Source organism: Rhineura floridana, chromosome 6 (genome assembly GCF_030035675.1).
Source record: "Rhineura floridana isolate rRhiFlo1 chromosome 6, rRhiFlo1.hap2, whole genome shotgun sequence".
In the NCBI taxonomy this organism is placed as follows: domain Eukaryota; kingdom Metazoa; phylum Chordata; class Lepidosauria; order Squamata; family Rhineuridae; genus Rhineura; species Rhineura floridana.
In genome coordinates, this window is record NC_084485.1 from 906184 (window position 1) to 925446 (window position 19263).

General features: G+C 50.8%; 1 protein-coding gene across 6 annotated transcripts in view; it reads right to left on the reverse strand.

The window, feature by feature from the left end:
• Positions 1-3137: 3137 nt before the first annotated feature.
• Positions 3138-19263, reverse strand: part of SLC12A5 (solute carrier family 12 member 5) — a 105784-nt gene continuing 89658 nt past the window's right edge. For 4 of the 6 annotated variants that reach the window (XM_061630703.1, XM_061630701.1, XM_061630700.1 and 1 more), the window contains 12 exons: positions 15752-15870; positions 15262-15360; positions 14965-15084; positions 14637-14741; positions 14204-14372; positions 13787-13982; positions 12956-13125; positions 12406-12537; positions 10614-10721; positions 9774-9896; positions 8330-8526; positions 7197-7793 (listed from right to left, as the gene is read on the reverse strand). In XM_061630703.1, the coding sequence (XP_061486687.1) occupies positions 7490-7793; positions 8330-8526; positions 9774-9896; positions 10614-10721; positions 12406-12537; positions 12956-13125; positions 13787-13982; positions 14204-14372; positions 14637-14741; positions 14965-15084; positions 15262-15360; positions 15752-15870 (1842 nt within the window). In that variant the 3' untranslated portion in view covers positions 7197-7489. Of the gene's footprint in view, positions 3230-7196; positions 7794-8329; positions 8527-9773; positions 9897-10613; positions 10722-12405; positions 12538-12955; positions 13126-13786; positions 13983-14203; positions 14373-14636; positions 14742-14964; positions 15085-15261; positions 15361-15751; positions 15871-19263 lie in introns of those variants that run through there. The other 2 variants (XM_061630705.1, XM_061630702.1) reach the window with 1 other exon arrangement.

The window sequence follows — 19263 nt, forward strand, 5'->3', positions numbered from 1 at the left end:
TTTTGTGCAGACAGGAGTCTAAAAAATAAAATATAGTAGAAGCATCAACACAAGCAATCAACAGAGGAGGAGCCACAACCCCAGGATATCTATCGGCATAGAGAACAGCATAGGGGGGGTCCCTAGGCAGCCTACAGCAGGCCACAGAAACACTCGCACAAAAGTAAAGGCAAGCCTAATGCACGTTCCTTTGGATTTGCAACCTGGTTTATTTACAAGGAGTAAACATCATGGTGTTGCTTTGCACGCATATTCCTTAGAACACAAAGCATATGATGAGTGAGCTCACAATAGCTATCAAAATATTGCACTTGAATCAAAGTCACTTGGATGGACATAAAACAGATTAGCTACAGTGATTGATTATAAAGGTTACTTAAGGAGCTGACTCTGGTGTAACATTCGGAACAAAGATATTGCACATGGAGCACAGAAAAAGTGTGTGGAACCAACGTGAATGGGGCCTCTGGGTCCTTCCCTTGCTGGATTCTGCTTCTGCTTAGGAGTCAAAGCAGAGTGCTTGGAGCAGCAGTCCCTTAGTAGCATCACTGAAGGTTGGGATTTGCCAGCCACATCCTTTGCCTCCGTGTGCTAGGAGGAGAGGAGTGGGGAGCTCACTAGCCCAGCTACTGCAGCGAGAGCTTTGGGCTAGAGAGCCCCCTCCTGGCTTGTGTCCTGGGCGCTGGCCAGGCCCGGTTCTTGGGCCCATTTTTTGCTGTTTCTGAAGCTTAAGCGGGAAACTCCTCCAGCACTGCCATGTGTCCTGCTTTCCCTCACAGGAGGGTTCTGCGTCCTCCCCAGGGGGACCAGGTGAAGGAGGCTCCAGAGGAGAGCAACACAGACACGGGGCCAAGCGTGCAGGGTCAGAACTGGGAGTGTAAACTAGCATGCCGTGCCACCTGCTAACCCTGGCACTCTCCTGGGGGCGGGGAGGGGAAGGGGCCACATGCAGCAGCTAGGAGACAGCGATGCTCAGGGAAGAGGCACCTTGGCCTTTCTCGGGGGTCAGGCATGCCATCTTCATACACCACTTGGGAAGTGCAATCTGAACTCTAGGGAGTGGACATTGGTTCCACCCAAGTGAGTGGGGAAAGTCAGGCTGCTCTGGGTGTGTGTAGGGGAGAGGAATTCTGGAGTGGGGGGGGTAAGAGATTGCTGAAGAATACTGCTGTTGAAGGGATGTGTAAGGAAGTGGGGAGCGGAAAGGAGGCGACAGCAATGAATGGAGGGAGTGCCGAGGATGTTGCTCAGCCCTGTGACCTGGCCTAGGAGATGACGTGGGGAGGATTGGCGCTGTGAAGGCGAGCTGCATGGTGGACTGTGTGAGGTGGAGAGTTTGAAGCTTAGCAGGCTGCACTCGGAAGTGGAAGCTCAGATCTGCTGTGAAATAGGTTCAGGTGGTTCTGGCCCTTTTCCCTGATAAGATCCCGAAGAAGCTGAGTAGACAACTAGTGCACAAGGGAGAAGCAGAGGAGGGCCACCCCAACACTGCCCCCTCCTTCCACACCAGCACAGCAAAGTCTCCGGCAGCTCTCTGCTGCTGTTGGTGCCAAAGTGGACAGTGCTGGAGAAACAAGTCCCATTCTGGCTGCTGGCCCCACCTGGGGGGCATCACCGTAACCCACACACCCCAGTCCCTATGCAGCTAAATCTAGATATCTCTCTATATATGTATATAGACTTCCTCTGGTTTCTTTTTCACATTAAATATGACCACTTTAAAAATACATGTCCTGTGCTATGTACATATTATATACAGCCCTGCAGCAGGGGGGGGGGCAGCGTCCCACTGGCTTCTGAGAACTATTCACATTGGTTAAAAGTGCCACAGTGTCTATCGCAGCAGATACTGTGGGAGGAGGCAGGGGGAGGAGCGGTGTCCCGAAAGCCTCACGTGCAGCCCTGTTTTGGTATAAGGAGGCAGTGAGGCTGCAAGGGCAGCAAGCGTGGGAGAAGCAGGATCACACAAGCATCGTAGCCCTTCACTGAGCCAGACGCCAAAGGGGGCCGGGGATGTGGGTGCCTCCACCAGGCACCTGTGGGGTGGGGGGCCTCTGTGGTCAAGAATGGGGAGAGGCTGCAGTCCAGTATGGGGCATCTGAGAAGTGTGTCAGAGGCCAAAAGGGGTGGAGAAGTGGCCTCTGGAAGGAGCTGCTGCCGCCACTGTGGCCCAGGGCTCACCTCTGCCCTACAATCCCATGGGCTGGAGGACCCAGTCCTAAAGTGCAAAGGGGCTGTGGCCCAGCTAAGGCCCCAAGCCAGCGACTGCAATCCATTTAGGAAAGAAGAAAAAACACTCGCTCCAGCAGACACGTTTCTGTGGCCTGGGACCTCTGTGGGTGAGATGGGAGCTCAGGTAAGACAACCCAAGTGCAAAATGGCTGAAGGATTTGAGGTGCAGGACAGGGTGGAGAGCCGGTATGCTCCCTGGGCCTGGGGGAGCATCTGGCTTCACAAGTCCAGGCAGCCTTCAGGGGCTCAATGCTGCAGGGACATCATGGGTGCAAAGGGCAACATGGCTGGCAGGGATGCCGGTCAGAAGCCCAGGCCAGCCCCTCCCCTGCCCAAAGAGCCAACCACAAATCAAGTCCACACAAAGGGGCACCGGCCCCAAGCCTTGACCCTGAGGATGGGTCATTTCTGGCACAGAAGAAAACACAGCCTGGAGTGGAAGAGGGGAGAGGCCAGCGCTGGCAAGGGAAACATGCTGGTGGCCTGGGCTGGAGCCCTCTCCCTGCCTTGGGAGCTGGGTTGGCAGATGAGGAGGAACAAGTAGAACATCTGACAAAAGGCAACGATAGAAAAGCAGGCGGGAACAGGAGGGGGCCCAGCACAACCAAGGCTCCAGCCCCCCAGGACAGGTCTGGGAAGGTCACTTAGCTGCAGGTGGCACTCCATCCGAAAGAGAGGGCAGTCCCAGAGCTGATGTCTGTCTATAGGTCAACCACAGCAGTGCAGCTGGGCAAGGGGCCACCAGAGCTGCTTTCCTTCTTGGGTGCACCTGGCGCTGCAGTTCGGGTGCAAAGGGGGGGCGACAGCAGACAGGCACTCCCTTCTTACTCTCTGGGAGATGGGTGCAAAGGGATGGGCGGGGCTCTCAGGGGCGCAAACCTTCGGGGAGGGCCTCTGCCAACTTCTCAGGAGTAAATGGTGATAACCTCCCGGCCACCACCGCGTACCAGCAGAACTCGGTCGAGATGCTCTGTCAACACCTCCAGGAACTCCATGTCTGAATTGAACAGTTAAGGACTGGCAGGATGATGTGGCCGCCCCCTGGGCTAGCCCAGAAAATACCCATCTTCTTTTCTGACCCATGCACTCCCCCCCTCCCAACTGGGAATCCTCCAGCTTGCCCCTTCCTCAGGTCTTCCTGTCCAGGCTTCTCCACACTCTGTCCTTGCCACCCCACTTACCCTGCTAAGAGCTTCAGGTTGTTCACTGGCTTTACCCTTCCCTCTTCACACAACTGCTGAATGTGCTTGAAAGCACCTCACTGAGGCTGTAACACACACTATTTAGTTATTTATTATTTGATCTATATCCCACCCTTCCTCCCAGCAGCAGCCCAGTTGCCAGACAAAGCATTTCCATTAGCTGCACCTGGAGGACTGATCTGCTGATCAGTTGAAAAATCTCTTTGAAGCTGATTTTTTTCAAAAAAGATGCACCCACCAGGTTTTAGAGTCAAAGGGTTTGACTAGTGTCATGTTCCCCTGATCTGAAGAGGAGAGAGGTGGAGATGCACGGAAACCAGCAGAAGAGGGAGTGGTTCTACCTTACGCTTATCCACATGGGAGCATTTCTTCATAGCAAATACACTGCTTTGACTGCTGTGATAGATTTGCAAGGTCCACACTTTGTACTCAATGGTAGCTTCAGATTAGTTGTTTTCCATTCACACAAGTTGGTGTTCCTCTGGGAAGCATTAGTGTCACTGTTTCCTTGTGGGTCCCCCCCTCTAATTTTACATTTTTAGTCCTTCCGGTTGCTCAGTTGCTGGGCGTGTGCAAATATTTTTGACCTGTGCAGTATTTCCACTCCTTCCTGCCCCCCCCCATTTCCTGAAGTTTGGCGACTGAAAAGAAGATAATTCACAGGCACCTCCTTTTTCCGCTGCCCCTTGCTTCTCTGAGTTAATTTTTCCCCATTGGAAAAACAATATAATATTGATACTTTAAATAAAATGTCAATATCAACATTTTGAGAAAATATCAATATCAATATTTTTCAGGTGACTTCTTTTTTAAAAAATTCACTTTATATGTTTTTTTGGGGGGGAATATGAAACTAAGCACATAGAGATGTTACTTTCAAATTCTCTCCGCAAAGACAGAGAATATATGAGCCAGAATGATCAAACCCCATGGCAATTCCCATAGCTAGTTACAAAGAGTGAAGGAAGTTTACTCAGGGAGGGGAAAGAAGGGAGGGCTGCAGCAAACTGTGAAGGGGGGAGGACGGAAGTTGCTGGATAAACCACCAGAAACAAAATGGAATTCATGGGAGTGTTAGTGGGTGGAGAAAGGAGAACAGCTGAAAGTGACAATTCACCCGCCCACTAAAAACCATCTAAGCAAGCCGTCTGCAAAGATGTGTGGAGTGGAGTGGAGCTGTATTGTTCTAAATTTTTCATAATATCAGCGGATTGGGTTAGTACAAATTTACTTGGGGAAAACTGTGTGATAGCTTGTTTGCCAGCAACGTCATGTCAACTATGCAAATTAAAAGGAGATGCGAGTAGCACCAAGCACAGTAAAACACCAGGTAGATGAGCCCCTTCAGAGAGCAGAAGAATCTCTTGAAAGACAACTGTGTAAATCGTCTACCCCAAGAAGTTTGCTCTGCTCCCTCCCTGATGGTTTTCCGGAGACTTCTGAAAATGATCTTGTTCCGGAGAGCCTTTGGGAGGGACTGAAGGTAGAGCCTGACACTGATTTTATGCCTTCTACGTTAAATTTTACCCTTGTAGTCCCCTTTAGTACCACTCCCTATATATGTGTGTGTGTGTATTGTATTTTATGTATTTTAATTGTATTTTATGTATTTTAATTTATTTTAATGTTTTTGTGATTTTAGTTTACAATTTTATTATGTACGTGTTTGATTTTATTTTTGTAAGCCACCCTGAGTGCCCTATTATTATAGGGTAGAAGGGCAGAATAGAAATATTTTAAAACAAACAAATAAATAAATCCCCCCCCCGTGGGGACTGTGCATGAGAACAGAAAAGCATGCATTAAGTACAGAGCCAAGACCCACCCTCTGGATTGACTGAAGGATGCCCAGGCTGCTCTTGGCATCTTTACCACCATCTCAGACCACAGGCTGGGCAGCCTCTTGGCCCACACGAAGCAGAGCAGACTTCCCCTACTCAGCTAATGGAGCTGTCCCAGCCCTTGCAGGCCCCAGTGCAGAATCATTTTCACAGGAGCACCTTGAGCTTTGCTTTCTAGGTAAGTATAACATTTAAATAAAGCTTCTTGGCAGAGTTCTGCCCAATAGGCTATTCATCAAACTTGCTTGAAAAAGTGTGAGTTGGGAGGGGCCTTGAGGCCATCAAGTCCAGCCCCCTGCTCAATGCAGGAATCCAAGCTAAAGCATCCCTGACAGGTGCTTGTCCAGCTGTTCTCTCAGTGGTCAGTCATGCTCCAATGGAAGGCCTGCAAATTGGATCTGAGTGCAACAGCAGCACTCTCCCTGCTTGTGATTCCCAGCACCTGATATTCAGAGGCAGAACACAGTCCTCGTGGCTCGTAGTCACTGATAGACTTGCCTTCCAAGAGTCTGTCTATCCTCTTTTAAAGCCTCTCCTCATCTTCATGCACATACCAAGCTCAGGACAGGTTACCATGTCCTTCCATTGTGGCAGGGAGCCACATGCACAATTTCTTCCCAAGCACACACACTTCTGTGTTTACAAACCACAACATACCTTGCCTTTCAGCCCACAATCCCCCCTAGTTTTCCTGTCTAACAAGGGACACCCCCCTTCTTGAGATCTAAACATGGCCAGATGTGTTTATTGGAGTTCCCATCTCCATCTCCATCTCCAGGACACGAGAAAAGCCTGCTGGGTCAGGCCAAAGGGGGGGCGGCATCTAGTCCAGCCTCCTGTTCTCACAGCGGCCAGCCACATGCCCCAATGAGAAGCACACAATCAGGGCCTGGTGCAACAGCACTCCCCCCCCGCAGTCTCCAGCCAGTGATATCCAGAAAGATACAGCCGCTAACTACTGAGGCACAGCATAGCCATTGTGGCTAGTGGCCACTGATACACTTATATTCCGTGAATTTGTCTAATCCTTATTTAAAAGCAACCAAATTGGTGGCCATCACTGCCCCTTGTGGAAGGGAATTCCATGGTTAACTATGTGCTGCATGAAGACATTCTTTCTCTTGTCTGTCCTGAATCTTCCAACATTCAGCTTCTTTGGATGCCCTAGGCCAGCCTTTCCCAACTAGTGGGCCACCAGATGTTGTTGGACCACAACTCCCATCTTTCCTGACCATTGGCAATGCTGGGAGTTGTGGTCCAACAACATCTGGTGGCCCACTAGTTGGGAAAGGCTGCCCTAGATGTTCTAGTGTTACAAGAGAGGGAGAAAAACTTTCCTCTGTCCACCTTCTCCATCCCTTGCATAATCTTATACACTTCTATCATGTCACCTCTGACTCGCCTTTTCTCTAAGCCAGTAGGATTCCTAATTCCCCCCCCTGCGGATCACTTGAGGGTCTTGACAGACCACTTAATCATTTTTCTGACTGTTGTAGCAATTCAAATGGGCTGTGATAGATGCTGTATGATTTTTAATTATATTTTTATTCCTCCTTTTAATTTTTATATAGTTTTTTATTTATTACAATTTGAATTCCGTAGAATTCACTTTGAAATACAGTGGATACTCTTTATAATGCGGTTTGCTGTATCTTGGATTTGGATATACAGCAGGTATGGTGATGTCCCCAAGTTCAATACTGTATACAATACTGCAGTTTATGTTATAATGTGGAACTCCTATAACCCCGGGGCATCCTTTGTCCCCTGCCCCCTTGCATTATAACAAGCTTCCACTGTACATAAAATACAATGTAAGAAAAAAAGAAGCAATAAAATATAATTAAAAATCAATATGAATATTTAATACAGACACATCATGGACCACCTGACTGAAGCTTGTGGACCACTGGTGGTCCATGGACCCCAGCTGGGAACCTCTGCTCTAAACTAAAGAGCCCCAAAAGCTGCAACCTTTACTCATAGTGGAGTCGCTCCATCCCCTGATCCTTCTGGTTGCCCTCTTCTGAACCTTTTCCAACTCTACAATATCCTTTTTGAGATGAGGCGACCAGAACTGTACACAGTATTCCAAGTGCAGTCACTCTGTAGATTTGTATAACAGCATTATGATATCAGCTGTTTTATTTTCAATTCCTCAGCATATACTTATATGCAAATATCAGGCTTTGATCTTGGCTTTGAAGATGTTGGCTAAAGCATTGCCTTCCTCCTTAACTGCCAAACCCAGCTGGTATCAGAAACTGCCAGAATTAAACGGCAGCCTCTTGTCCTGATGCCTGTGCCCCCACAACAGCCTTGCTCTTCCAGTTCTGCAGAAATGGGCCTGCCCCATGTCAGAGGCCTCTGGAAGTGAAGGATACAGTTCTCATCCCCCTTGCGGTTCCGTGGGGGGCCGGGCATGTTGAGCAGCACAAGCTTTGCCTCCTGGGACTTCTTCACAATTGCTTCGTTGAGCCTGACAGCCGTGTGCATCCTTCTAACGTTGGACTGATTCCTACAGAAGATGCAAGGGCCCAGGTTGGTAGCTGGAGGGAGCAGACTGACCTTTGCCCCAGAAGCCCCCTGTCCATCTGTCTAGCCCAGTCCAGCCCTACTGACATAGCATTGCCCTGCCCCACAACTGAAAGATGCAACAGGTGACAGGAGAAAAGCACAGCTATAGGTGCACCGAGAGCCAGCCTCCCCCGCCCCAGAGACACAGAGCAGAGCAGAGCAGCGCAAACACTTACAGAGTCTCCCACTCCCTGGCAGCGGCAAGCAAATGGAGGAAGAGAGAGAGAGCAGGTCATTCACTGCCTGGTGCCACAAGGGATGCGAGGCCCCTTTCTCCTCCCAAACTGCACGCTTGGTCCCCCTCCCACCTGCCCAGGTGCCAGACCCTGCCACCTATGCTACTCCCGCAGCAGCTAATCAGTATCCCGGCCAGGGACACGCTTGGATCGGGAGTGCGTCGGAGGTGCCCCCCTCCTCCTTCACACCCTCTGGCATGCAGCTCGGAAGTGCAGCCCTGGAGCAGGAGGGGAGACTCACGGCTTCATGCTAAAGAAATCCTTGATGCTCTCAGGGCTGATGGGACTCTTGGCCTTGTTCTTCTCGGCCACCTTGTCTTTTGTCCAGGTGAGGTGCACCTTCTCAGGGGCCGCCTCTGACTCCGCCTCCGTTTCATCACCGGGTGATGGAGAGCAGCTCGAGAAGGTGGTGGCATTTTTGTCATGGATGAGTTGTACCTGTTGCAAGGTGGAGACGTGCAAAGCTTGGAAGAGGGCCCATCCTCTGCTCAGGTGCCCGGGGCAGCCTCCCCATCCTGCACAAGGCAGCCCCAGCCAGGATGGATCAAGGCCGCTTTCTGCAACCTTGGAGGGCTGCTGGAACGGGATTTCCTACATCCTCAAGGGGTTAGATTAGATGATTTCTGGGTCCCTTCCAACTCTTTTAGGGCTGCAACTTTTTGTCTCTTAACAGGCTAATTTGTTTTTAAAAACTTGAAATTGACTAGAAAGGTGTCCTGATTGGTTGGGCAGATTTTTTAAAAAAACATTAATATAGGTGCCTTCCTATAAAAACTGCAGGTAAGAAGAAGCACCGTCTTAAAAGAAGCATAAGAATTATCCCATCTCTCTCACACGCAGGAGGGGATGCCTTTTCTCAGACAATGCTACAATACGGAGACATGCTTTTCATCCGACAGCAAAGGGAGGATGCCTGTTGTGTTTAGCCTTGTGGAAATTTAATCCATAGGTTAATCAACTAATACTCCTATGATTAATTGCATGTGACTGTTGCAGAAGTTGCTATTACTATATAGCTGCTGTCAGGTGAAGACTGTTGAGCTACCTTCATTCTTTTACATTTATGGCTCATCTTAACCATGTTTATATCGGGACACGAACTCTTTCATAGCTTTGCTTACAATCTAATAGACATGATGCGAAAGGAGTAAGGAAGAAGCCTGTCAATTCATGTGCCAAATCTGAAGTTGATCTCATAGCAACTGGCTCTAATGGCCGCTCAGGAAGGAGTTCTGCAAAAGGAGGAGCCACAATGGCAGCTGGCCCCAACGGGGTGATGGGGCAGACTCTCCCAAAGCCTCTCTTGGTGACCCACAATCCCAATGAACTGTAGCTGGTATCATCAGTGAACATGTCAGCTGGGACTCAGAGCACCATGACACGACCAGCAGGGAGGGGCAAGTCAGGGAACGCACTGGTCCGCCTCTTGCCCAAATTAAGTAGCACTGTCCAATGTCAACTGTGGTGGGGCCGGGTAGGAGATTCTGTAAACAGGAACTACCACTTCTTACCCCTGGAGAGCAAATCACACGTAATTATGGTCTTCTCCTAATGGAAGAAAACCAGCAGTGCCCCCTCTTGCTTTGCCCTTTGTCCAGACATTTGTGCATGGATGCCCAACACACACACACACACACACACGAGAGAGAGAGAGAGAGAGAGAGAGAGAGAGAGAGAGACCTTACCTCTTCTTCAGGCTTCTCCTCATTGTCGCCCACCTGCTCATCTGGGACACTGAGACGCAAGCGTGTGTTAGTTGGATTCTTGCGCCGAATGGAGCCACGTGACTCATCAGTGATGCTCTGGATCTGGGGAGCAGGAGGGGGAAAGAGGTTCTGACAAGGGCAACAGACACCACCACAAATGGGTGGCACCAGATGGACCCCAGGCTCTGGCTGCCTATTGGTCGTTTCATTTGTTAAACTTCCAATTCACCCGTGGGCTCAGGGTGGGCAACACCAGCTGTTAAAATGTCTGCTAAAAAACTCATGACAGGTTCAGATTGTCTTTATATCACACACACACACACACACGCAGCATGATAAATGCACGTACCCTTCTGGAAGACATTGGGAGTTTCTGTTTCCCTTGGGAGTGATGCTTGCACCCAGCAGTGGCCAAGAAGTGCTGAGGCCTGCCAGCCACACCCAGGGCAGCCAGTGAGATTGCCATACTGGCACGGCCAATGGAGAAGAGATGCAGAGGCCACAGCCACGGCTCTGCCTCCCCTGGCCTGGCAGCATCTCCACCAGGGGTGGGGGCCCCTCCCCCACTCTGCGCAGGTAGCAGGGAACAAGTTGAGTCCCTTACACTGTACAAGGGCATATTCAGCAGCCAGCCTGAGCTGAGCCAGTTTGGGCCTTTCCAGGCAATGATGAAAGTGGAACAAATTCCCCACCCCCCTCCCCAGTGCACATCACTTGAATCTTTGAAACTGTACGAGATGTCACAACATGGGGGGCCTTTTTCAGCCCACAAAGGGCTCCTGCTGCTCCTGTGCTTGAGTAGCCAAGGGCAGGCCGTACCTCGCGTTCCCTCTCTGTCTTGGTGAGGTGCATCTGCTTGAGGATCTGGGACCGCTGCTCCATAACCAGCGTCTTCTCGTAGGTGTAGGCAGAGATGTCACTCTCGTGCTGTGGGCCAAGGAGAGGCAGGGTGGGTGGAGAGAGAGAGAAGGAAGGTGGGTTCATCGTCCGCAGGGGCCGGGCTCAACAGTCACCCAAAAGGCCAGGGCTGGGAAGAACTTAAGCACTGGCTGGGCCAACGGGACAGCCTCCAGTCTTGAAGCAAAATATTATTAGTCTCTTTTTCCTCAATGGGGTTGCACTGCTTTTCATTCTAATTTTAGCTATACTTTCCTTTATTGCTACTATAATCTATTGTTCTAGAGAATGAAAAATCTTAATTACTGACAGGTAAACAACCAACACAACCAGTTTTTGAAGTAGACACCTTATCCTAGTCTGCATCTGTGCCGGAATTGCTTTTTAAGATTTTGTTAAAGTTTTTTTAAAAACATGTTTTTAAAGATGTTTTCTTTTAATATGTTTTGAAGACGTTTGGTTTTAACATATTTTTAAAGATGCTTTATAGAGTTCATAGAATCATAGAGTTGGACGGGGTCTCTAAGGCCATCCAGTCCAATCCCCTGCTCAATGCAGGAATCCAAATCAAAGCATTCCTGAAAGATGGCTGTCCAAGAGAAGAGGGAAGAGCAGAAGGAGGAGGGGCAGATAAGCTTCCCTGAGCATTTCAGTCTGCAACGCAAGGAAGTCAGTAGGGCATCACAGGTAAAGGTAGGCAAGCCTAGCCATCTGGAGGACCCTAACTCTATCTCCCTTCTGGAACATAAACAAAAGAACAAAACAGGAGTTGTTCTTGCCCCACTCCCAACACTCCTCACCCCACACTTCCTTTGAATCCAGTACATCCCTACCTGATATGCTGCAGCATCAACAGGCAGAGGCACAGGGACTTGGGAATTATCTTCTTTGAATGTCCAAGAGAGAGGTGACAACCTCTATGTGACAACCTTTCATGTACTTAAAGAGTGGTATCATATCAGAAAAGGGAGATGGGCCTGTGTCAAGGGGAGGGATGCCACCCCTGACCACAATCCCTTTAGCTGTTGTGCAAAGGGATACCTTGGAGCAAGTTATTCCAGGACATTTGATTTGCATGCTAAAAAAGGTTACAAATGCTCTAACAATCAAGGCACAGGAATTGGGCATGTTCAGCCTAAAAACTTAGGGTGATTAGCCCTAAGAGCGTCAGAAGGTTGCTTGCAAGCAGACATGGGATGTTTTGCCTTTGCCATAGGGAAGGCTTAAGATTCAGTTTAGAAGACAATAAATCAGATGATGGAACAAGACACTCTGAAGTGGTGCAGGATTTCCTTTGTAGGCAAGACGGGTGAGCAAGAAGGGTGGGCAAGAATTCTGCCTGAGAGCTGATGCTGGACCAGGTGTCCTGCAATTTCTTTTGCACTCAGTTTTCCAAGTTTGTCACGCAAGGTGTGGGAGAGAGAGAGAGACATAGCAGATTCCTGCATTGAGCAGGGGGCTGGACTTGATGGCCTTAGAGGCCCCTTCCAACTCTACAATTCTGTGATTCAGGTGCACACAAACCATGTGTAGTGGTGAGGGGGACAGCAAAGCAGTACAGGGCTAGGATGATTTTACATTAGCAGCGGATGGTGCCAGCCTGACATTCCAGGAACCCTCAGTCTCAGGGGACTTGGGGAGGAGGAGGAAGAGGAGTGCACCTGTGCCATCTCCTACCCACCATGATCCCTGCCCCCCCCCAGGAGTCTCTCACCATCTCCACCACTTCCACTTCAGCTGTGATGCGCAGGTGATACAGGAAGGTCGTCAGGTCCTTCTTCATCTGGATGCTGTTGTCGTCCATCTGGGCCACAGTGAAGATCCGCATCTTGCACTTGCGCCAAACCTACGTGGAAGCAAAGAGGGTGCCGCTGTCAGGTGCCGAGGGTCAGAGAAGATTCACCTCGGAGCCACTGAGCCAAGACGCATACAGCTCTGCCCAGCTAAGAAGATTCATCCCTGGCAAGGGGCAGGAGACAAGGACTGACAGCGGAGGGTCTTGGGAGAACATTGGCCCTTCCCTTCCCAGTGGCTGTACGGATATGCCAGGTTCCCAAATGGCCGTTTGAGTGGTCGCTCAGACAGTGGATTTGCTTTAGGACAGGTGTGGGGCACCTTTGGCCCTTCAGATGTTGTTGAGCGAGAACTCCCATCACCCCTGGCTATTGGCCATGCTTGCTGGAGATGGTGGGAGTTGTAGTTCCCCACACCTGCTTTAAGATGTCACTGCTAAGAACCCAAGCAGTGTGCTCCTCCCTGGGTACCTTGTGCTGGCGCAGCAGGAAAGGCAGCAGCATCAACATCCCTCCGTCATGCACGATCCACCAGACGTCAATGTGGCCCTCAGAGAAGCGCTCTGTGTTGGCTGGGAACATGGCCACATTCTTGGCCACTAGCAGGGCCATGTGCCCAGCTGTAGTCTCTCGCACCAACTCTGTGGGGCAAAGCAGGGGAATAAGCATCACCCACAAGGGCCAGCCACAGGACCCCCCTGCTGTGGGGAGGAATGGAATGGCATCACAGAGGGGAGAGGGGCATGTGGGCATACGGACATGTGGGGGGGCACTGCCCGCCATGGGCTCCTTCACCAGGAAATGTGAATATGCTATGCTAGACTGCATGCCAGGCATCTGAGTCCCAAGGGCATCCCAGAAGGGGGGACGGGGGAGGACACAGAGCATGACCCCAACTCCTGCTTGGTATGGCTCCACATGCAAGAACTTGGGGAAGGCAGCTGACAGCGGAGGGTGTGTGTGCCTGGGACGGAAAGGAAAAGGAGGGTCCACACAGACCACCATGTGGCACACGGCAGCATTATGAGGGGATGGGGGCGTTCCTGTCTTTGAAGCCCCACAAGTGGGGGGAGCAGGGGCAGAATATGGAGAGATCCCTCTCAGCCAGGGGAAATCTCCCTCCCCTCCATGCTAGGGCGGCTGCATAGCCCAGAGAGGCCCATTCAGTTCTCTGCTTTCCTGCCCCCACGCCCAGGCTCCAGCAGGCCCTTCCTCCTGGCTCCCTGCTTCCAGACTCCTCCTGTGGCTGCCTGCTCAACGCCACTCTCTGCCCCTCCACTCCCCATTACTCCAGACTCCTACCAATGAAGCTCCTCCACGTCTGGTGGTCTTCGCTGCTGCGCCAGTTGCGTGGCCAGCCGACAAGCACTGTGTTGTGCTGCAGCCCACCCAGCCCGCTGGACTGGATGAGGTGGGACATGCCATCACGCAGGCTGGACGAGGTGACCACCTGGCAGAAGCCCTTCACCTTCTCCACCTCCATCAGCCGCCGGATGGACTGCAGGGAGAAGTTGGAGCCGGCACTCAGGACCAGAGCTGTCTGGCTGGCCTGTGAGCTGAAAGGGAGAGTGCTTCACGGCCAGCTGGACTGGGGCTGGGGGTCAGGGGGTCAGGGGGGCTGGGGGTCAGGGGGGCTGGGCCCACCCCACCGCACCCCACCCCACCCCACCCCACCGCACTGCACCCCTCCTCCTCCTCCTCTGGGAAAGCTCTGCTCACCTCCTCGGCACGCTGGACCTGCAGGTGATTGTCCAGGAAGGTCCCCTCCAGCACGGAGCCCACGATGGTCAGCCCCTTGCCGGCCTTCAGCTGGTTGATGAAGGACAGCAGCTGCGGGTGGACGACGGTCTGGTCCTGGTCCACACGCACCAGCACAAGCAGCTGCGGCCTGGGAAGGGGAACAAGGAGTCACGGCCCAGAGCCGCCCATGGGCCCCTCTGCAGCGGAAGCAGGAGCTGCCTGGTGTGATGGCCAGCCAGAGGCAGCGGCCGCGGCCCAGCAATCCTTCCCCGGTCTCCCCTTCCCTCCCTCTCCCCACCACCACCCAGGCATAACTCTTCCTTCTGCCTGGCATGGCACAGACCCCTGTCCAGTCCAGTGGCACATGATCCCCGCCCCTCCCCGCCCCCCAAGCAGAGGCATACTCCCTTACCTCCAGTTCTTCGTATGGGGCTGCCCTTCCTCCAGGCGCAAGAGGGCGTAACGGGCTGCGCTGAGGGAGAGGCCACGTATCCCATCACCCCACTCCTTCTCTGCCCTGGAAGACCAAGGGGGGAGAGTGCGCGAGAGGTGGAGGAGAGGCCCTGCTGCCCCCGCAAGCCCCCCTGCCTCACGCCTGGATCTTGCAAACCAGAGGAGTTATGGACCCCTTCAGAGGGGTGTGCATGTGCGTGTGTGGTGTTCCACTCTTTTGGCCTGTGTCCTCCCCTCCCTCACACAAGGAAGGGCCCAGCACCCCTTCCCCAACCCCACAAACTTACCCACGATATTCAATATACTTGTAGATGAGTCCTGCAATCAGCATGGCCACCAGCGCATAATACCAGGAGCAGATGAACATCAGGGCCAGGCAGAGGCTCATGCCCAGGAAGGAGAGTGTCCTGGAGGCCCCAGAGGGAGAGATCTGAGCACAGCCCAGAGCACATGCCCCCACCTAGGCCACTCCTCCCTCCCTTCACACTGCTGGGGCTGGGGCAGAAAGGCCCCCTTGGGGGACTGGGCCTGCTCTGCAGTCACTGCCCCCCACCTGGCCCAGCTGTCGGGCAGATGCCACTCACCAGTGGTAATAGCGAAACCGCGGCCGCCAGTTGGGCGTCCTCAGCAGTGTCTGCACTGCACAGGCCAGGTTGACAAACATGTAGCACATCAGGAAGAACCTGTGGGGGAAGGGGAGGGCCTGAATGGGGTGTAAGAAGGGGGGAGGGGAGGGAGAGAGACCCTCCTGTCCTGGCAAGAGGGGGACTCACAGCCAACCATTCCCACAGCCTGGACAGTTTCCCACACAGGGAACTGCCCCACAGCCATGAGTGGCTTCTTCTCAGCCCCAGGGAGGTGTGGGGAGGGCTGAGACAGAGGCCCCCTGGCTTGCCCAGCTCTATATCGGCATGAAGCTCCATCCCAGCAGGCTGGAGGGGGGGACACTCCCAGCACTCGCGGAGAGAGGAGGGGTTGTCTTAGTCTGAGTGCCCCTCCCTGGGTGCGGGAGGGATACTCTGGTGTGTGATCAGAGGCCCCCCATGTGACTTCAGGAGGGGGTGTGGGGCGTACATGGAGAGGATGGGGGCCACCTCGTCCAGGGAGGCAATGAGGATCCCGATTTCACAGATGCAGGCTGTGAGCAGGAGGGCCCAGGTGGGTTCTCCGTTGGCTTTGCCGTGGCCAAAGACCTGCCGAGAGAGAGAAATAGGAGAGAGAGAGAGAGAGAGAGAGAGAGAAGAGGCATCCAGACTGCGCATGGGAAATGGCCCATCCCGTGACGTGCAGCAAGAACCCACCCTGGGTCCAGTGATCTGTCCCTCTTTGCCCCGCATGGCCAGTGCAACAGACTACACCTTACTTAAGGGGTGCAGCCAGATCTTCCTGGGGTTGGTCTGAAGCCTCCTTTTGGGCTATTGATCCACTCCCTCCTTCATCATTTGAGCCTTTTCTTTTCTTTTTTACAAAAACATACCAGACTTTTTTTACTGTGAATTTTGTCCGGCTCCACATAGGCACACCTTTTCAATACATTGCTAATTTCATCTCTGAATTTCTTTGAACAGAAACTTTACAGCCCCTTCAGATGGATGTTTTATTGTGGGTATATTTTACAACATGTTCTTCACATCATCAGCATTTATTTATAAATATATTTGTATATGGTAAAAAACACAGCCACCATGCAATACAAAAAACCATACAACCACCATACAGTAAAAACATTAAAAATACAATAAGAATAAAGTTCAACTATTGAACTACTGATAATGCATTAGTGGTGGATTTTTACTGGCGGTTCTGCTGTGCTTCCCCAATACTACAACTGTCCAGAGGGGCTATAGCACAACGAAAGCATTACAAAAATAAACCACAACATTTGGGATATAAAAAGTTATGGAATTGTGGTGACCTTTGGCTCTGAACAATAAAGACTTCATTCATTCAAAAAGTTATGGGATTTCCACAGGAAATTACAGGATATGCACTGACCAGAAATGAAGCTGTAAGATTACCCAAAAACTTTTGCAGGTGCAAACAGTATTGACAGCGGGATCACATACGACCTCCCCAATAGCATCATGAGCACAAATCTTCATGAATGCACAACAAAATGGCCACCTAGAGGGCCCCAAAACTTGCCGACTTTGCAATCACATCTCAAGCCCCCATCCCTTTGCAATAAAAATACTGAAGTGTGTAGGGGTGCCATAAATTATCTAGAGTTAGAGGTGAGCAGTTTGCTAGGCCAAGTTTGCTGATGATACCCAATTGTTCAGGGTGGTTAAAACAAAAAGGGATTGCAAATCAGCTACTCAAAGAGGATTGCAAAATGATAGCAAATGACAAAGAAAAGGCAGAAGTGCTCAATTCCTACTCTGGAGACGATCTGTGACTCTGCCTCTTGCTGTTGTGGCTCACTGACTTACTCTGCAGACCATTCTGGAAGGATGGATGGTCCTGCTCTGGGCGGGTGGCCAGACTAGATGAAGTTTGGTCCTTTCCAGCTCTGTGATCCTAATAGCGTGCTGGGTGGTGCACAGGCCCTAGGCTCGCTATTATTGTTACTATTATCATTATAAGTTCATATCCCACCCTTCTTCCCAAAGATGTCCAGGGCAGCAAACACATCAGTGATAGAAAAATGTAAAAGCAACCAACAATTAAAAAGAATTCCAATACAGATGCAGACGGGTATAAAGACGTAACAGGCTTGTTGGAAGAAGAAGGTCTTCAGCAGGCACCAAAAAGATAAGATAGACGGCACCTGTCTAGTATTTAACAGGAGTGGATTCCAAAGGGTAGGTGGCACAAACTATATTGTATGGAACAGACCTCCTGGTAAGATGGTGTCTGCAGGAGGCCTCGCCTGCAGAGCACAGTCATCAACTGGGCATATAAGGGACAAGACAGACTTTCAGGAATCCGAGTCCCAAACTGCATAGGGCTTTGTACACCAAAACCAGCACCTTGACCTTAGCCCGGTTGCTAATTGGCAGCCCGCGCATTCTTTCAGCAGAGGCGTAACATGTTGACAGTGGTTTGCTCTAGTGTGCAATCAAGCCGCTGCATTTTGTATGAGCTACAGCTTCTGGATTAACCTCAAGGGCAACTCCACATAGAGCGCATTGCAGTAATCCAACCTGGAGGTTACCAGCACATGAATAACAGTGATCAGGCCATACTGGTCCAGAAACAGCCATAGATAGGCACTCCTAGCCAGTGAGGTAAGCTGAGCCTCTAGTGACAGAAATGGGTCCAGGAGTACCCTCAGACTACAAACCTTCTCCTTCAGGGAGAGTAAAAACCCCATTCAATTGACTAATTGTCCAGACTCAGGAACCACCAACCCACAGTGCCTTCATCTTGCCAGGATTCAGAGTTAACTGTTGGCCCTCATCCAGCCGACTACAGGGTCCAGGGTTTGCATAGCCACTCCTGATTTGGATGATACAGAGAAATAGAGGTGAATATCTGCAGCGTACTGGTTGGGAAACTGGGATTAATGGGTAAGAGTCAAAGAGAGGTGAAGAACACATTCTAGTGTTCCTTCCACAGGGAGACCTGGGGTGGGGGATGCTCTTGCTTGCAGGAGGGGGGTGTTATGAGGAATCAAATATTTGGAATTTTAAATCTTTGATTCATCTCAGTGAACCAAAGTTTGGAAAGGCCTGCAACAGCAAAGATTCCTGGGAAACAGCCCCTCTGTGACCTCTGACTACATATCTTGCAATACCTGAAGGTGTAGACTTCCTGACTCCCATTGAAATTTGGATTTGTCACCCAGTAAGAATGAGCGCTCCTTTCAAACAAAGGAAATGTTAATGATAATCTAGGCCTTCAGAAGGAAACAGAGTAGCTCCTTTTAAACTAGGAGGTGTTGTGCATTTCTAAGCCTTTGGAGGAGACAGGACTGCAGTTGTTATCTGGGAATCCCTCAGGGAACGGTTTCTGGAAAAACAACACATTCCCTGACAGAATTATCCTAAATTCTTTCATTGTTCTTATTTATCATGTCCATATCCTCCTGGAGACATTTACATTGGGTTTACTTTGGGGTCAGTTTAGTTAGAAAAAGGTATAAAACATGAGGAGTGAGAAGGGGAGGGCAGTTCCTCTTCTGGAGGGCTCCAACAACGCACACTAGCATCTTTGGGACAATTTCAGAGCTATGGATTTGGGTGAGAACTTTCAAATCTGGTGCTGGTTACAAAGGGCGGAGCTGTTGCTCATTGGGCTAGATACAAAAGTCTCTCTCTCTCAGCTTTAGTCTTGCAGCAACTCTCCAGGAAAGGTCTATGCAACTATCTGGGCCTTTTTCTTTCCTTTTTTTTCTTTCTGTGTGGGTGAGCTTAAGGTGAACGTGTTCATAGGGTTAGTCTCTTTGCTTTAGTCTATCCAGTGTTGTTGAATGAATGAATGAATCATAGTTAGAAAGCTGGTCATTGTTAACTGCAATTGTATACTGCAATATTTTTCCTTGTTCCTTCTCTTAATAAAACCACTCTTTATTTTACTTTCAGTGTAGGTGTCATTGGGTTAAGGGTAAAATTATACATGCTCTGGGGGTGACGTGCAGGTAA